Raw genomic sequence first — 17,871 nt, 5'->3', positions numbered from 1 at the left:
CCTCGAACGCATACCGATCATACATGAGAAACAAACACCCAGGTAATGTATGAAACGCACTCGTATGCTGCTGTAGGATACGTTGGTTCAGCAGGCGTATAAGGGTGATTGATTACAATGTTAGTTTTTTTTCAATGGCGATAAAAAATCTTGTTCATTCATTTGCTGTCCAGCTGTACACTCATTCATTCATGCGCTATCATATTCATCTGTGCATCTGGCAATCCACAAGGTACCTACTATGATAACAGCAGTGCATACTGTGGTGGTACATTGTTTCACAACAGCAGTGCATACTGAATGCGCTGGTACCTGCTATGATTACAGCAGTGATATTGACTGTGGTTGTAGCTGGTATGATTACAGCAGTGCATACAGTGGTGGTACCTGCTTTAACTACAGCAGTGCATACGGACTTTGGTACCTGCTTTCACTACAGCAGTGCATAGTGACTGTAGTGGTCCCTGCTATGATTACAGCAGTGCATACTGTGGTGGTAGCTGCTTTCACTACAGCAGAGCAATACCGACTGTGGGGGTGCCTGCTATCACGACAGCAGTGCATACCGACGTTGGTGGTACCTCGTATGCGAAGTGAGTGCATACTGACTGTGGTTACCTGCTATGATTACAGCAGAGCATACTGTAGTGGTAGCTGCTTTAACTACAGCAGTGCATACTGTGGTGTAACCTGCTAGGATTACAGCTGGGCAAGCGACAGTGGTGGTACCTGCTATGGTTACAGCAGTGCAAAGTGACTGTGGTGGTACCTGCTATGATTACAGCAGTGCATAGTTACTGTGGTGGTTACCTGCTAGCACTACAGTAGTACATGCTGACTGTATAGCAGTATATATCGAATCTATAGCACAAAGTAGTGAGGCGTAGTCACGTGCAGAGCCCCCAGCCTCGCCTAGATTTCACAGCCCGCCGAGGTGTGACCTTGGCAGGCTGGGGGCTGGGCCGCTCCCCCCGGCCGCGCTACAATAATGGCATGTAAGCGCTAGAAGAATAATCTGCAGGGGCTCTATAGTAGTTTCAGGACGCATTGGGGTATCATTGGGGTGGGGTGAAGAGGACATCGCACTGTGAACACATTCCTGCGGAGGGAGCTGGTAGGAACGTTGGGTTGCTCGGTCAATGGCCAGGGTCAACGGCGGCGTGGTGTATTCCGCAAATATGGCCGACTGAGGGCGGGCACAAGCCGGGGATTATTGTGTCCGTGCGTCGTGCAGGGAGGGACTGGGTGGGGAGGGAGGAGCTGGGTGGGGAGGGGAGGGTGGGGCTGGGTGGGGAGGGGCTGGGTGGGGAGGGGCTGGGTTGGGAGGGTGGGGAGGGTGGGGCTGGGTGGGAGGGGTGGGGCTGGGCGGGGAGGGGCTGGTCACCCCGTGGTGCCCTTATAAAACTCAACGTTTAACCTACTCACGCCGGCTTGTGCCCGCCCTCACGGTCGGGCATATTTGCGGAATACACCACGCCGCCGTTGATCCTGGCCATTGACCGAGCAACCCAACGTTCCTACCAGCTCCCTTTGCAGCAGGAATGTGTTATAAGGGAACCACAGGGTGACCAGCCCCTCCCCACCCCACCCAGCCCCTCCCTCCCCACTTAGCTCCTCCCTCCCCACCCAGCCCCTCCCTGCACGACGGACGGACACAATAATCCCCTGTGGGCTGGTGGAACCAGTGGGTTCCTACTAGTAATAATTTACGTGTTCCGTGTGTTTTTGCTGCATGTTTGAGGCGAATTAAAATCCGTGCCGATCGTGTGCGTTGCTAGGGGCAACCCATGTGAGCAGTGCCGAGTGTAATTACACAAATGCTTATAGTACTAATGTGTGCGACTTACGTCTTGTATAAATGCACATAATACAAAAGTGTGCGCCTGACCTTTGGCGACGGCGCGTGCGGATTGCTGCTGGGGGGTCACCTCGTGCGCGTTGTGCGCAAGTGCAGCTGGCTGCGTTGTCAGCCCGCGCGCGGCGAAGGGAAATAAATAAACAATCGCGAAACTTTCTCTTTAAATAAAGAAAAATCGGCAAAAGACGCGAATTTAACTAATTTTAAGGTGACGGGCGTGAAAAAGGAATCGCCTATGCCAGCGGACATATATGGCATGTAAGTTGAAAAAAAATAATTATAAAAAAATAAAATCAGTTTGGAACTGATTTTAAAATACTTGTGATATTGCTTAATAATACTGTGTCATTTTAAAGTAAACAGAAATTAGTTTTGAAGATACAATTTCTCGGGTCACGGGTTCCGTGACCAGAAGTCGCATTAAAAGTAAGACATATTTAATTTATTATACGTTAAAAATACTATATGTCTCTCAATGAAATATATTTAGAAATATTTGGCTTTTATGGCTCTCCCAGCCAAAAAGGTTCCCGACCCCTGGCCTATGCCAAGCACGGGGCTTCCGGCGTGGTACCTGGTTAATTTTTGTTTACGCGAACCCCACCGTTTGAGAGCCAAATCCCTCGCAAGCGCGTGAACACTCACAGACAGGCAGAGACACAAAATGACATTTATATAGGTAAAAATTTAACCCGTAAAAACAAAGTTTTTCACTATAAATCCTTTATATGCGTGCGGCTAGAGTCCTCTCGTCCTCTGGCTTGAAATGGCTGCCACCTATGGGTCAGATGATTGTCTGCCAGCATTAAGCAATTGGTAATTAAATATTGTAAAAAAATTCCCTAAACAGTGTAAAATTTTGGAAATTTTTTTCACTAAAATAAATTGTCACGCACAACGAGTCTGTGTGCAAAATGTCAGCTCGATTGGATCACGGGAAGTGGGTTAAAAAATGACCGAAAGATTTGCACGGTCGTAAGCAAGTAAGCACGCAAGCAAGTGAACTTAATATAAAGGATTTAAAAACAGATTATACGTGTCTGCTACGAAGAGGGTAGGAGGATGAGGTGAGAATGAGGTGAGGAGGATGAAGTGAGTGAAGATAACGAGCAGAGGGATGAGGACGAGGCGAGAAGGACGAGGGGTGAGGACGAGGTGAGGTCGGTAAGTGAGGTGCCCGTCTCAGGAGTGTTGCATATTTGTTGCTTATGCTCGACGTTTGATTTGTGACAAAACATTGAACAAAGTACTTAATACATCGTGAATTATCGTCAATTATTCGTGTCTGCAACATCTATCTACACGCGTGCGCGTATTTATCCCAGAGGGATCTCATGAGTTTGGCGTTCTCATTCACACACGTCAAGAAGGGGCGGGTCAGCCAGTTGCATCAACAACAACAAAATGTAATAAAGGATACTAGAGTCAGGATTGAGAAAATGTAATCAAGACATAAATAAATATGTCGCAAAAAAACAAACTGTGCAGCACATACCTTCCTGTAGATTTGTCAACATCATATCCAAGCTTGGGCAAGACGGCAAAACACCGACAGTCAAAGGAGCACACCAAGACCAGAGACAGTCGCCTCGTGAGTGAATTTCACTGCGACATTGAACTCTCGACACGTGGCGAGGAGGCTCCGAGTCTCAAGTCGCAGGGAGCTTCCTCTGCCCCCATTGGGTGTCTGAGGGGGCGGGGTTCACGGCTCTGGCTCCGCCCACAGTAGGCGGGGCCAATGACGTCACCTCCGGCTTTGACGTCACTCCGACAGGGCGAGCGAGCTGAGCGGCTGCTTCTATCTCTTGCGCCCCCAACAGGAACTATGAGGTTCTTCAAGAGAGCGCAGCAGTTGCAAGCGACGCTGGAGACTTCGAATTCGTCAACAGTGGAGGTGAGTGGCGCCACCTCTTGCCTTTCAGCGGTATCGGAGTTATACGAAATAAATACCGTGATCATATCGAGAGAAAAAAATATCGATTTTTTTTCCGTTATTTAAGTTTCACTTTAAAATTGAACGCTTGATACGTAGGTAAGGAGGTTCATAGTTTAATATCACAGATTGAGGGTTTCATCAAGGATTTTAGTCGGAAGGAGCTTTCTCTGGGCAAGGTGGTCCTTGTTTGCGTTGCCATGGTGACAGCATCTCGGACCAACTGCCGTTGTCCAGCAGCTGTGCCTGGGGGTCACGTGGTATTTGGTGACGCGCTAAGGACGAGCCGTAGGCTCCGCCCATATAGGGTTGGCTCCGCCCATATAGGGTGGAGCCAATGACGTCACCACTGTAATTTCTGTTACGTCATTCAAATCGGTTTTTGGGTGAGATCGCGTTATTATAAATGTGTCGCAACCCTCCACCACCCGACACGGCCAATCAGTAAAAAATGTGTCACGTTAACAAAACGCCAATTAGTTACTTCTTCAGCCCACCGGTGTGTTTGAAGAGTGAATCCACAACATTTAGAATTTGAGTACGACGTTTCGCTGGTAATTACATTACTAATCTTGACTTAGGGGCCGTCCATAAATGACGTCACGCAATTTTGGGCGATTTTTAACCCCCCCCCCTCGTCACACGGCGTCACCAAAAGTCAGACCCCCTCAAATATGACGTCACATAGCTATGCCCCCCCCCAAAACCATATTTCCATTTTGAAAATAAAACATGCTTCAAATCACTTTAAACCAGGGGTCCTCAAACTTTTTAAACAGGGGGCCAGTTCACTGTCCCTCAGACCGTTGGAGGGCCGGACTATAGTTAAAAAAAAACTATGAACAAATTCCTATGCACACTGCATATATCTTATTTTGAAGTGAAGAAACAAAACGGGAATAAATACAATATTTAAAATGAAGAACAAGTAAAGTTAAATCAACAAACTTGCCAGTATTTCAATGGGAACTATGGGCCTGCTTTTGGCTAATGAGATGGTCAATGTCCGGTTCCATATTTGTCACTGCTAGTCGTAACAAGTGATGCAAGTGTGCATCTATTAGTCTAGATCTGGTTGGAGATTTCAAATGTTTCATTCTGGAAAAAGTCTGTTCACAGACATAAGTGCTGCCAAAGATGGTTGCCATTTTGAGTGCATGGTTCCTGAGATGAGGATATGTCTCAGAGGGGAGAGATGCATAGAAATTATGAAGGCTGCTTGACTTGAATGCGTCTTTCGGAGAGTCACAATTCTGCAGTTCAGCCAGTTCCATTTGGTAAATTGTATCCACATTTTCAATGTCAATAGAAAATGGGTTACGGAAAAGCTGTATGTCCTGTTCATGGAGATGAAGCTCTTTAAATCCAAATTGGAACTCCTTTTGCAATTTTTCCAGTGAATCCACACGTTTTGTTTGGGAATGCAACCAATGGTTTTTCCGCTAACAGATTTTGAGTTGTGGGGAGATGGCAGAAGTTTTCCTCCTTCACTTGTTTGATGAGGAGGCCTAATATTACTTCAAATGCTTTGACATGTGATTGCATATCACAGATGAGCTTCCCCTTTCCTTGAAGTTGCACATTGAAACTGTTGAGTAGCTCTGTTACATCTGTCAGAAAGGCAAGGTGCCATTTCCATTCTGCATCATTGAGCTCTGGTACTTCTTTGTTTTTTTAAAGCAGAAAAGCTGTAATCTGCGGAAGTAAGTCATAGAAACGTTTCAAAACTCTCCCTCAACTCAGCCAACGGACTTCTGTGTGATACAGAACATCTTCATAGTCAACATTTAGCTCAGACAGAAATGCTTGAAATTGTCTGTGGTTTAGTGCATGAGCTCTAATGAAGTTAACACAAGATACCACAAATTTCATAACCGAGTCCCACTTCAGTGATTTACTACACAGCGCTTGTTGGTGGATGAGGCAGTGTATGGCTATTGGATGAGAATGGTTATGTTTGTCCATCTCTTGGTTAATGCGAGCAATTACTCCTTTCTTAGACCCCACCATGCTAGGAGCACCATCAGTTGTCACACTGGCTAGTTTAGCCCAGTTCAGCTCCAAACCATTCACAGTTTGGCAAACCTTTTCATAGATATCCTCTCTTCTTGGTTCTTTCGGTAAAGTCACGTAGAAGGGAAGTGATAAAATAATAAAAATAAAACATAATAAAATAATTCTCACGACGTTTCGGCCACAACGCAAGCAGCCGTCCTCAGGTGAAAGCCAGGTCTGTCGGGGAGACAGCGTCTGAATGAAACAGCACACGAGCTTGGAGCATATATATAAGCTGGGTTGGAAACGGGGGAAAGAGCGCCTTGACAAATAATTTGCATATCAAGAGGAATTTAGCATATTTATGGGACATGCAGGAATGTTATTAGTACTACATATGCAGCACGGGCATATGTAGTACTAATCACATTCCTGCATTTCCCATAAATATGCTAAATTCCTCTTGATATTGAAATTATTTTGTCAAGGCGCTCTTTCCCCCGCTTCCAACCCAGCTTATATATGCTCCAAGCTCGTGTGCTGTTTCATTCAGTCGCTGTCTCCCCAACAGACCTGGTTTTCACCTGAGGACGGCTGCTTGCGTTGTGGCCGAAACGTCGTGAGAATTATTTTATTACTTCCCTTCTATGTGACTTTACCGAAAGAACCAAGAAGATGAATCCCTGCAGTCACGAAAGCTTTAAATCGAAAGATATCCTCTCCTGTAGTTGTTCCTTTGATGCTTTGCAGTGCAGCAAGCTCTTCTGTGACTTCGAAATAGTCATTCGTCGCACGAATAAAAATTTGAAGTTGTGCAGAATCACGAACATCATTGCTTTCGTCGAGTGCCAAGGAAAAATAGGAAAGTTTTTTTGTGGAGTTTTGCAAATGCTGATGCAAATTGTCTCCCATTTCTTCAATCCTCCGTGTAATTGTAGGTCCTAAAAGACTCACTGTACTAAATAAATCGGCCTTCTCTGGACACATCTCTTTGGCAACAGAAAGAAGGCATTCTTTAACAAATTCTCCCTCCACGAATGGTCTGCCAGTGCATGCTATTAGCTTGGAAACTAGAAAAACTTGCTCGCAGTGATGAAATATTTAGCTGCTTCTGCTTCACAAAACTATTTCGCTGAGTTGTTAATGTATCTTTCAGTTTTAATATTTTATCTTTTCTCACTTCTCCGACCAAACAAGCATATTTATCTTTATGTTGAGTTTTATAGTGTTGACGTAAATTGTATTCTTTGAACACAGACACTATATTCTGGCATATCAGACACACAGCTCTTTCCTTGTACTGCATGAAAAAGTAATCATAAGTCCACTGTTCTTTGAATATCCTACACTCCGAGTCAATTTTTCTCTTTCTTGACATCATTGTTTCCTAGGGAGTCAAAATTGATATTAGTAAAATACCAATATATATACAGCGCTACAAAAACAATATACCAGTAATAACTTTGCCCACACAGAGACATACAGACTGCACTGCCCATCAATGCAGTCTGATTGGGGGAAACTCCGCCCCCTCTCCCTCTTCCACCAATGACCGTCCTTCTCATGCAGAAAAAAAGTGACAGGCAGCGGCGGCAAAAACACCCGGCGGGCCGGATAAATGTCCTCGGCGGGCCGCATGTGGCCCGCGGGCCGTAGTTTGAGGACCCCTGCTTTAAACTATCGTCATTGTAGTGCGCATTTAATGTGGCGCTACACTCTGATGTTGTAGAAGAAAATATGTATTAAAAAGGAAGCGTTGGAAAGCTGAAATTTAGCATAAAATTCACTTGAAAATATTTAACGTCCAACTAAAACTGCAGATGTTCAGAATATTATATTGAAATTCTCTTATGATTATAAAATTTTAAAAGTAATTATAACTAAAAAAATACTTTAAACTGTGCAGTAGAACGAAGCAAAATGGAGAGTACAATTATAACAATCCCATATTCATTTCACAGAATGTTTTGATGGCAGAGTTGTACTTGGCAAGAGAGGGGAGACAAAGCTAGGCTGGAGTGGAGGCCACCGCTGCAAACCTGTATGGAATTAATACAGGCAGTCCTCGCTTAGCGCTCAAGATGCGTAGGTGGAGAAGTGAGCATTCATCATAATAAAGGCATTCATCGAATCATCGCTTGAAGGGTTATTATACCATTGTACATATGGGGATGCCTTCCCTACAGCGTTGTCTCTTATGAACAATAAAAGAGGGCTTCATTGGGGTGTCAGTATCAGCACAATTTAATTACAGTAATAAAACAGATAGTAAACATTATATCAAAACAAATATATATTTGTATTATCAATAAGTATTATGTAATGTACTCGCCTGATGCTCACCCACTCGAACGACCTTATCACTTGCATGTTACCATTCTAAGTGATGCTTTTCCTTGACCTGTTGGTCTCATTTCCAGCACTAACACTTGCAGGCCTCTTTCCAGACATTTTGGGGCTAAGATGCTCACAAAAAATATGAAAACAAGGCAAAGAGAGACCAAGGAATAGCAAACACGTCGGCGGACCAGGGTGTCTTTTAAAAACTGGCGAGCGCTGCGTGGCTCAGAGCGTACTGTGATAAAACTGAATAACAAATATTGTAACAACACTGACAAAATTATCAAAACTTTTTTTTTATGTACTCGTAACCATACATCGTCATAATTGAATCGCGGGGGTTGGTTGCTGGTTGCCCCAGAGCGTTCGTCACTCTCATTGGCTGAGCGAATGTAAACAGAGATGGCGGTGGGTGAGTTTCTGAGACCAACGCTGCTGCGCGTTCTACCACGGTGTTTAGGCTGTGAGGAATCGTGTTGTCTTGCGTGGGTGTGTGGGTGTCAGCGTATCTGTCCGATGTGTGTCTACCTGCGTATGAGGCACTTCACTTGCCATGTGCCATGGTGTTGTCTCCACCATCCGTGTCAAATGGCGTCCGTCACAATGCGAATGAAGGCAGGATTTACACTGGGAGGAGCTAACGTGCCCATGCCATGTGCCCTTGCTCCCGTCGCAGTTGCCAATGCCGGAGAACGAAATGCACCAGCTGTCTCAGGAGGTGTCGAATCTGCGGGCCAACCTGGGCAGGGCACGAGCGCACTTCAACACCCTGCGTCGCGCACTGAGCCAGAAGGATAAGAGCCTCCACGAGATGCTGCACCAACTAGAGATCCAGCGTTCTGAGGAGGTATCCTGGCTGCCGCCAAACCCCCCTCCCCGTCCCCTTGTTGCACGGAGCGCGGCTAAAATTAAACGTGTTCTCGTTGTGAAGCTCCGTGGCGCACAAGCATGGATAACAAAACCTCAACATATTCGTTAATAAAACTGCAATGGATATTGCTGTAAAGAAGGACCATTGCCTGAAACGTCGCCGTTTAGATGTTCTGCCCTATTGAGTACATCGTTTTTGATGAATGTGTTGAGTTTTTATTCAGAGTGCGATCTGAATGTCAAGGAAATGGACCATTAAATAAGTGCATTCTGGGAGGTGGCTGTGCCAGCACTGCTGAGATGCCAGGATCAAATCCAGATTACAGCCGCCCAACCAGTGATTTAACCGGGTTCCCAAGCGTAATGAGTTGGTGGTCTCAGCCTGGTCGCCAATGAGTGCACAAAAAAACCCAATGAATAATATTTCGGTTCTGTACTTAATTTGGCTAAATTTGACTCCTAATACTGTTGAAAATGAAAAAGAAAAAAAGCAGATCAAACACAATTTTTGTATCATAGCATCTCCCCACAGAATGAGCATGAAGTATGTTTTACTGATTAATACACCTGTATGGGGCTGACCAGCATGGGGAAGTATAGTAAAACACATCCCCATGACCGACATGGCATTGTGAGTTGTTCTGAATATTGACTCCATTTGAAGACGATAATTTGGGTGCTTGGAATTTCTTCATAATCTTATGATGAAGAGTGTATCCATGTTATATGCATGCTTACAAATGGTTGATATATCATGGTTATATTTTTGGAATTTCTTTTATTATTTGAAATATTTTATATTCTCTTTAAACGTGATTGTGGTATGTTGATTACGACCATGGGTGTGTGCCACCTTTATGGGCACATGTGCGTCTCTGTACTCGATCCCCGTGTCTCTGCATGCTTACGTTGTCTCCCTGTACATGTTGTGCCTGTGGCTATGTACATGTCTCTCCATATGCACTGTGACTTTCCGTACATGTGTCCAAATTTTTACATGTGACTTGCTTGTGTCTTTGTGTGTATATGTCTCTGCATGTTTGTCATTTCTCTATTTCTTTTCGTGTGCCTCCTGCCCATGTCTCTGTCTCTATTTCTCTGTACAACTACATACTGCGTGTGTCAGTATGTCTCTAAATGTCCTCATCTGCACGCTACACGTGTCTGTGATGAGGGGCTGCCCACCTATGCATACACGTGCCTGTGCCACTGTGCCCATCTGTCCGTGAGCAGCTACGGGTGCACTCGCAGGCCATCAATAGCCTGCAGGCGGAGTTGGAGGCAGCGCGGCGGGGTGAGCGGGAGGCCGAGGAGCGTTCCATGCATGACGCCAAAGCCGCGTCATCGGAGCTGGCAGAGTTCACGCTTAGGACTGAGCGGTTTCAAGAGCAGCTGAGACAGGAGCACGAGGAGACTCTGAATCTGGCACGCATGGAGCTGGCCGAATATCGTGCATCGCACACGCACGCCGACTCAGAGTACGACGCTCACGTCGTGCACATCGCAGTCCTGCAGAAGGTGAGGCCTCCACTCTCGCAACAGCCCCCCCCCTACCCACACTCTAGCTCCCTTGTCATTCGGGGCCATTGATTGGTGTCCTGGAAAATACTTCATAAGCCACATAATCCCTTGGAGCTCTTTTCATAATTGGCTAAGGTTCATCCATTGCTGGATGTAAGCCTCCCTTAAGCCACCACCACAACCTCTCACGATCTTGCAATTGTAGTGGTGTTAACTACTCGCTGTTCGCAAACTGTGAGAGAGCGGATCGTAAACAAGGTTATCCCGCTCAATCAAACGGTCAGGGTCAAAGGGGGTGAGGTAGGATCCAAACGCCAGATTGGGAAAGACCAATCGGAGGGTCCTACAAGGTGGCCGGGGATTGAACAACCAGGCCACGAACAGGTAGAAAAGCCAGAGCGCTGAGAGCTTTTGGCCGAAGACATCTAGGACCCTGGACCAAGCCCTCCAGCCCTTATCAGGGCTAGGGCTCAGTGTAACCAGTGGTTGGGGAGAGATCCCCTAGGTCCAGCCAGAGGACGCTAGGATAGCAGGGAGATTAGATAGCCTGAAAGGTCCGGAGGCTGTGTCTCCTCAGGGTAACGGGTGAGTGGACCATATACCCCCTTTGTGTGATAGGGACTGTGTATTAAGATAATAAACAGTGTGTGCCATAAAGAAGTTTACAAGTCCATCCTTTACAACACTACACAATGATAACAATCCACCTAGTACCTGTAATTTAGATACTGCCCATTCTCCTCCCGCAGGAGCTGAAGGAGCGTGACGAGCTGCTGCAGCGCTCTGAGGCCGACCTGGTGGTGGCACAGGAAGTGGCACGAGAGCGTGGCACTGAAGCCGAGCGGCTGGGCGCCGAGGCCGCGGAGCTGAGTGCGACCGTGCGTGACCTCTATGCCAACCAAGAGGCGCAGCAAACTGAGGTGGACACCCTGCGGCATGAAGCGCTGGAGTTGCAGCAACGGCTGCAGGAGACCAACACTTGCTTCGAGGAGACTGGTGGGTAGGGGCCTGTGCTCCCAATCTTTCTAAATCCACGGACCCATTGAACACTCATTTTTGTAGACCACTATGCACCAATAACTTATTTTTACAAGTTGAAACGAGTCTAAGTACTAGAAACATTTCACATGTGGACCACTTCCACTATCTAACATGGTAGGACTGCACTGGGTTTACTAAATGCTCTCTCGCTAAGTCCTTCCTGTGCATGTATTGTTATTTTGGACCCTGTTTGAATGCAAGCTGGTGAATAGGTCTGAGGTACCTAATTCCTCTTATCCCTGAGTCTCTGCTACTACTCCCGCTGCTGTTACTGTTCCTCCTGATGCTTGCTGCTCTTTCTCCACCTGCTGCCGCTGGTGGCTATACTGTCTTCATCGCCGTGGTTTTGTGTCCCTTTCGACAGCCAATTCTCTGGAGCAACAGCATCAGCTTGCAGAGCTGTCTCAGACAGAACTGGTGGCGTTGCAGGCGCGGCTAGGCGAGCACAAGGTGGAGTGCGAGCGGATGCTGCAGAATGAGAAGTGCCGTGCCCAGGAAGAGCTCGACAACACCAGGTGCGTAGCGCAGGCACTGGTGGGAGCGACGGTGAGATTGGGGGACATGGGGGGCGTGATTAGGAGGGTGCTCGGTGGGTGTGGGAGTGATGGGATGGCAGTCCGTAGCGAGGTGGCAGAGGTGAGCGGTGGTGGGATGGCGGTAGAGTCACGTCAAGGACTCATGGCACGAGGACAAATACGTGCAACGTCCAAGGTGTTCAGATCACGCATGTGCGAGCGTGTGCTTCCGAAAAGCAGAACACAGGGTGACTGAGGTTGAGTGATGGATACACGGGAAAGTAGAAAATCAAGGAACAATTTGTAATACAATCCACGTTTGAAAAACGTTCCCAGGCTGCTCTGCTTGTCGCGCCAGTCGCACCATGCCCATGCAATTGCTTTTACTGACATTTCGTGATCTGCACATACGCACCGCGGCCTTCAGCTTACCGCTTCTCGAATGCCCATTCTGTTCCTCTTCACTCCCCTTGCCCCGCTGTTTCCTTTACCTCCCCTACCCATTCGTGATCCTGAAGTACCCTATGTCACGGTCTCTCATTCTTTAACCCTTGTATGCCCCTGCCATCTAAATTATTAAATTCTGTCACTTTTTTTACTATGTCAAACGCTTTGAGTGAATTCGCTTTATAAATATACAATTAGATCAGATATATAGGACAGTGCAGTGTGAGATCTTCCACGGTTCTGTGTTGGATTCTCAGTGCGAGTGAGCGAGCGAGTTAGCGAGCGTGGGAGTGCCCGTGCTTGACGCCGTGCTGCCTCCTTGTGGTGTTGTACAGGGGCAAGATGGAGTTCATCAAGGCTGAGCTAGGAGTCTCCAGGGCAGAGGAGGCTGCGACGGCACAGGAAGTGGTGCGGCTGCAGTACACAGTTCATCACGCGGATGCGGAGATGAATTTCATGCGCGGCCAGATCGACGGGCTGCAGCACCAGGTAACTAGAGGCTTAAGCTGCAGCCCCACACCTCTATTTGTGTGCACGTGGGGTCTGTCCTCATCCGCTGAGCAGTGCACCATCGCAGGTTAGAGAATGGTCCGCAGAAGCATATATCACAGAACTACTTCTGAGAAATATTTAAGCGCCCTCTGGTCCACACAATAGGAGGAAGTACTTTGATACATGCTATGCTATGGAGGGTAATGAGTAATGTTCATCACAAAACAGTCAGATCTTTGGTTTTCAGAATTGGAATTTAGCTCGATTTAGTGCAAAGCCAACATTGTTTTCCTGAGCTTTTCTGTGCAGTCATTGATGACCAGGCTAAGTTGATTAACTTATTGCACATATGTACCTGGCTTAATCACAGGTGGCTGAAACCTGAAGGGGTTATGAAGTAACGTAGATGCAGCCAGGAAGGCAATCACCCATTATAATTTTTTTTCTAATGTCGTATGATAATGCATTTCTGCATGGCAAAAAGTATAATTGTGAACACAAGTTTTATCGTGAACAAAGTAATGCACAAACAATGCAAGACAGGGAGTTAAGGGACTAAAACAAACCACACGATGTAACAGATTACAACAGGGAGAACATACGGCATTTTAAACCAATAAGAAGTTATATACAAACAGGTAGAGAGAAAACTAAATATTTGTGATTATATACAAAATAGTAATTTAGTGTGATTAGTCTTCTGCACTCTGAACCAAGCTGTCAGAGTTTGATTTCCAGCCATGGGTAGCATCGATGGCCAGTGATATCTGAACCAATCTTGGGTGTACCACCTCTTGCTGACCAGTGTGATGAAGTACGATCAATAAATTACCATGACCGGTATGGCTCAGGGAAACCTTCATCCAGCAGTATCACAAGAAGTACAATCATTCAGAGGTGGACGAATCATGGCTGCTCATGATGACGATGCTAATGATGACGATGGTAAAATGATCGTTGTCTGTAATAAGGCTCAGAAAGACGAGGCAGTATTCATGCAGCTGAGGGAGGAGCTCAAGGCGCTCTCCACACATTCACTTTCATACACACACACGTGCGCCCGCGCACACACACACACAAAGCCTCACTCCCAGCACGAGTCTGAGTCATTAGATTTCGCGGAGGATCGCTCCACTTAACAAAATAGCTCCACAGTAAAATTTGCAAGTGTGAGTTCGCGTTTAAAGTCAATATAAAAAAATATATTTCATGGAAGCAGGTTAAGTGCGGATGTTAGTAAGTCCGGTGTTCGTAAGCTGAGGACTGCCTATATACACTTATTTTTCACACTGATGTATAGATGCGCGCTGGGTTACTGAACATCCTCTGTTTAGGGGCTGTACCACGTTACGATCCATCATCCCACCTCTATTAGAAGTACCCACTACTACTACACAATCTCCCTGTTGCTACGTGCATCTCGATCCCATCCCTTAATTTGACCTTTTAATGCACCTTTTGGGTTAATTGGTTCATATATATGGGCTTTTATAGGTGTTATTTTGAGTTGTATGGATGGTGGTCGCCCATCCAAGCACTATCAAAGTTCAATCGTGATTTTCTTATAAGATATAATATTGAGTGTATTCTGGGTCATTTGGTCATGGGTGGTGTGGTGTATGGACATCTGTTAAATATAGTTTCATAGCTGTTCAGATTCCTATATTTAAAATAAAGATACTGGTTTGTATGTCTTTGTTGTATCTGAATGTTATATAGCAACTGTACACAGGCATTAAAACGCTTTGCCGTATCTCTCTGCTGCTTTATGCCCGTGGCCCACACAGCTCTTTGAGAACAACAATCAGATGGGATCCCTGCAGGCGGGGATTCTGGACTACCAGCGCGTGGTGGGAGAGCTGCATGCTGCGCTGGCGCCATCCCACGAAAACTTGCAGAGCTTGCACGCACAGCTCCAGGATCTGCAAGTGCTGCACCAGCAGAGCGAGGCGAAGGTGAGTGCACAGCATTCGGCGTCACAAAGATCCCCCGTATAGCCTTAATAGACTGTTGGGGCAAGTGCTGTTAGCGAGCACCTATGAAGGCCGGCACGGCATGCGAGGGGATGTGTGACCAGCACCACACCTATCTGCCTGTGTATCCCAAGTGGTGATTTTTACACACCGTCTAGGTCAGGGGTCGGCAACCTACGGCTCCGGAGCCGCATGCGGCTCTTTACGGGCTGCTTCTTGACGATATGTACAGTATGTACTCAGATGCATTGCGGCTCTTGAAATACTGAATTTTGTACCGAATTGGAAAGAAATGGCTCTTCTTGTTATTTTGGTTGCCGACCCCTGGTCTAGGTGCTCATTTGAGGCTGAATCGACCTAGGGGAGGCCTAGGAACGATTCAGAAAATTGTCACTGGTGTTGGCCATGAGTGAGTGAGAATTGAACTCGGTTCGCTGGGTTCGTAGCGCAGCGCGCAAACTGCTACAGTGCCGCTCCCCACACACTCACTTTCACATACACACACATGTGCGTGTGCACACCCACATTCACTCCCAGCACGAGGCTGACTCATGACATCTCATGGAGGATCGCTGCACTGAACAAAATAGTTCCACGGTTCAGTTTGCAAATGCGAGTTCGCGTTTTAAGTCAATGGTAACCGAAAATTAATACATTTCATGTAAACAGGTTCGTCAGCCAGGTATCCGTAAGTTGATGACTGCCTGTATACACTTCTTTTTCATACTGATGATTGGACAGTATGGATGCGCACTGGGTTACTGAGCATCGTCTGTTTAGGGACTGTACCACGTTACGATCCACCATCCCACCTCTAGTAGAAGTACCTACTACTACTAGACCATCTGCTCCCCTCTGCTACGTGCATCTCCCTCCCTGTTTTTGGTTGGAAAGCGATCTTAATCTGACATTTTAATGCAGCTTTTGGGTTAATTCATATATGTGGGCCTTTATAGGTGTTATCTTGGGTTGTATGGATGGTGGTCGTCCATCCAAGCACTATGGAAGTTCAGCCATGCTTTTCTTCCAAGATCTGAGATGATTGGGTGCATTCTGGTCATTTGGTCATAGGTGGTGTATGGACATCTGTGTAAAAGAGCTTAATAGCTCATTACATTGCTCAATTATAAATAAAGATTCCGATTCGATGTGTCTGTTGTTGCATCTGTATATTATACAATAACCGCACGCAATCGTTAAAATGCTTTTCTGTGTTTCTTTGCCGCCGTTTTCCCGTGGCCCACAGCTCATTGACAGGAATTGGCAGCTGGAATCTCTGCAGGCAGAGATTCAGTGGTACGAACGTGTGGTGGTGGAGCTGCACGCCGAGTTGGTGCCCTACCGCGACAACAGGCAGAGCGCACACTCAGAGCAGCAGCATCTGCAGAGCGAGGTGGAGGTGAGCGCACAGCACTCGTGCGTCGCACACACACAAGTACATAATTTGCGTTTAACGTAAATAATATATTCATACACACACGATTCAGTGTATGATGATAATGATGAGCTGGTCTAACCATCTCGTTAAGCCGTCATGGTCCTCATTTACAAATACAGATTATCTATCTATAGACAATTCCATTATTGCTGTAAACAATGATAACGATAAGAATGATTTAGCACCTTTCTGTTCACCGGGGCATCTCAGAGTGCTTTACATCACATCTCATCTCAACACGTTTGAAAGGGCACCCTCAATGACAGATGTCCCTGTGGGCACAAGGTGACTCAGCACCTGGCGTGAAATCGACATTTGTCTGCCAGTAGGGGGTGCTGATTGTTGTGTGTATTCACAGTTGAGCTGGTATATGTACTTAGTTGTGTGTAGTGTCTAATGGGTCGGTTTGTCCACAGCTTCCTACGGTTGAGGAAGAGGACATCTCTGGCTGCTCACTGGAGCCCAGCGTTCAAGAAGCCTCCTAAGACCTGCCCCCCAAGGCCTCCAACACCCTCTGCGCCTCTCACATTGACTAACACACGCACATATCGACTGACACACACACACACACACATTGACTCACACACACACACACACATGGACTTACACACACAATTACATACGGACTTATACACACAAATATCGACTAAGACACACACACACGTGGACTTACACACACACATGGACCCATGCACACACATCGACTTACACACACACATCGACTCACACACACTGCCCTACACACACACATACACATATGGACTCACACACACAGACATCGACTTAAAATACACACACATGGAGTTACACACAAAGACAAAGATCCCCCGTATAGCAACAGACTGTAGGGGCAAGTGCTGTTAGCGAGCACCTATAAAGGCCGGAATAGCACACGAGGGGGTGGGTGGCCAGCACCACGCCCGGCCGGCTTTGTCTCCCCAGTGGCGATGTTTATGCACTGCACCAGGTACTCATTTCAGGCTGAATCGACCTAGGGGAGGCCCAGGAACGATTCAGAAAATTGTCACTGGTGTTGGCCATGAGTGAGAATTGAACTGGGTTCGTAGTGCAGCGCGCAAACTGTTACAGTGCCGCTCCCCACACACTCACATTCACATACACACACATGTGCGTGTGCACACCTACATTCACTCCCAGCACGAGGCTGACTCATGGCATCTCGTGGAGGATCGCTGCACTGAACAAAATAGTTCCACAGTTCAGTTTGCAAGTGCGAGTTTGCGTTTTAAGTCAATGGTAACCGAAAATTTCATGGAAACAGGTTCGTCGGTCGGGTATTCCGAAGTCAGGTGTTCATAAGTTGATGACTGCCTGTATCCACTTCTTTTTCATACTAATGGTTGTACAGTATGGATGCGTACTGGGTTACGGAGCATCCTCTATTTAGGGACTGTACCATGTTACGATCCACCATCCCACCTCTAATA

At 46.6% G+C, this 17,871-nt stretch overlaps 1 protein-coding gene across 1 annotated transcript; it reads left to right on the top strand.

The window, feature by feature from the left end:
• The first annotated feature begins 3,628 nt into the window (after positions 1-3,628).
• On the top strand, positions 3,629-17,825 carry LOC133340268 (spindle assembly abnormal protein 6 homolog). The gene is made up of 9 exons (XM_061548358.1): positions 3,629-3,752; positions 8,803-8,973; positions 10,230-10,514; positions 11,267-11,513; positions 11,923-12,073; positions 12,856-13,009; positions 14,800-14,967; positions 16,232-16,384; positions 16,840-17,825. Exons 1-9 carry the CDS (start codon positions 3,684-3,686, stop codon positions 16,906-16,908), a joined length of 1,467 nt encoding a protein of 488 aa, XP_061404342.1. The 5' UTR covers positions 3,629-3,683; the 3' UTR covers positions 16,909-17,825.
• The last annotated feature ends 46 nt before the right edge of the window (positions 17,826-17,871 follow it).

The sequence above is a fragment of the Lethenteron reissneri genome, chromosome 9 (assembly GCF_015708825.2).
Source record: "Lethenteron reissneri isolate LAM-NWPU_2019-01 chromosome 9, ASM1570882v1, whole genome shotgun sequence".
NCBI classification, from domain to species: Eukaryota; Metazoa; Chordata; class Hyperoartia; order Petromyzontiformes; family Petromyzontidae; genus Lethenteron; species Lethenteron reissneri.
The sequence above is the reverse complement of the archived record's forward strand: the minus strand, read 5'-3'. Positions and strand labels throughout refer to the sequence as shown.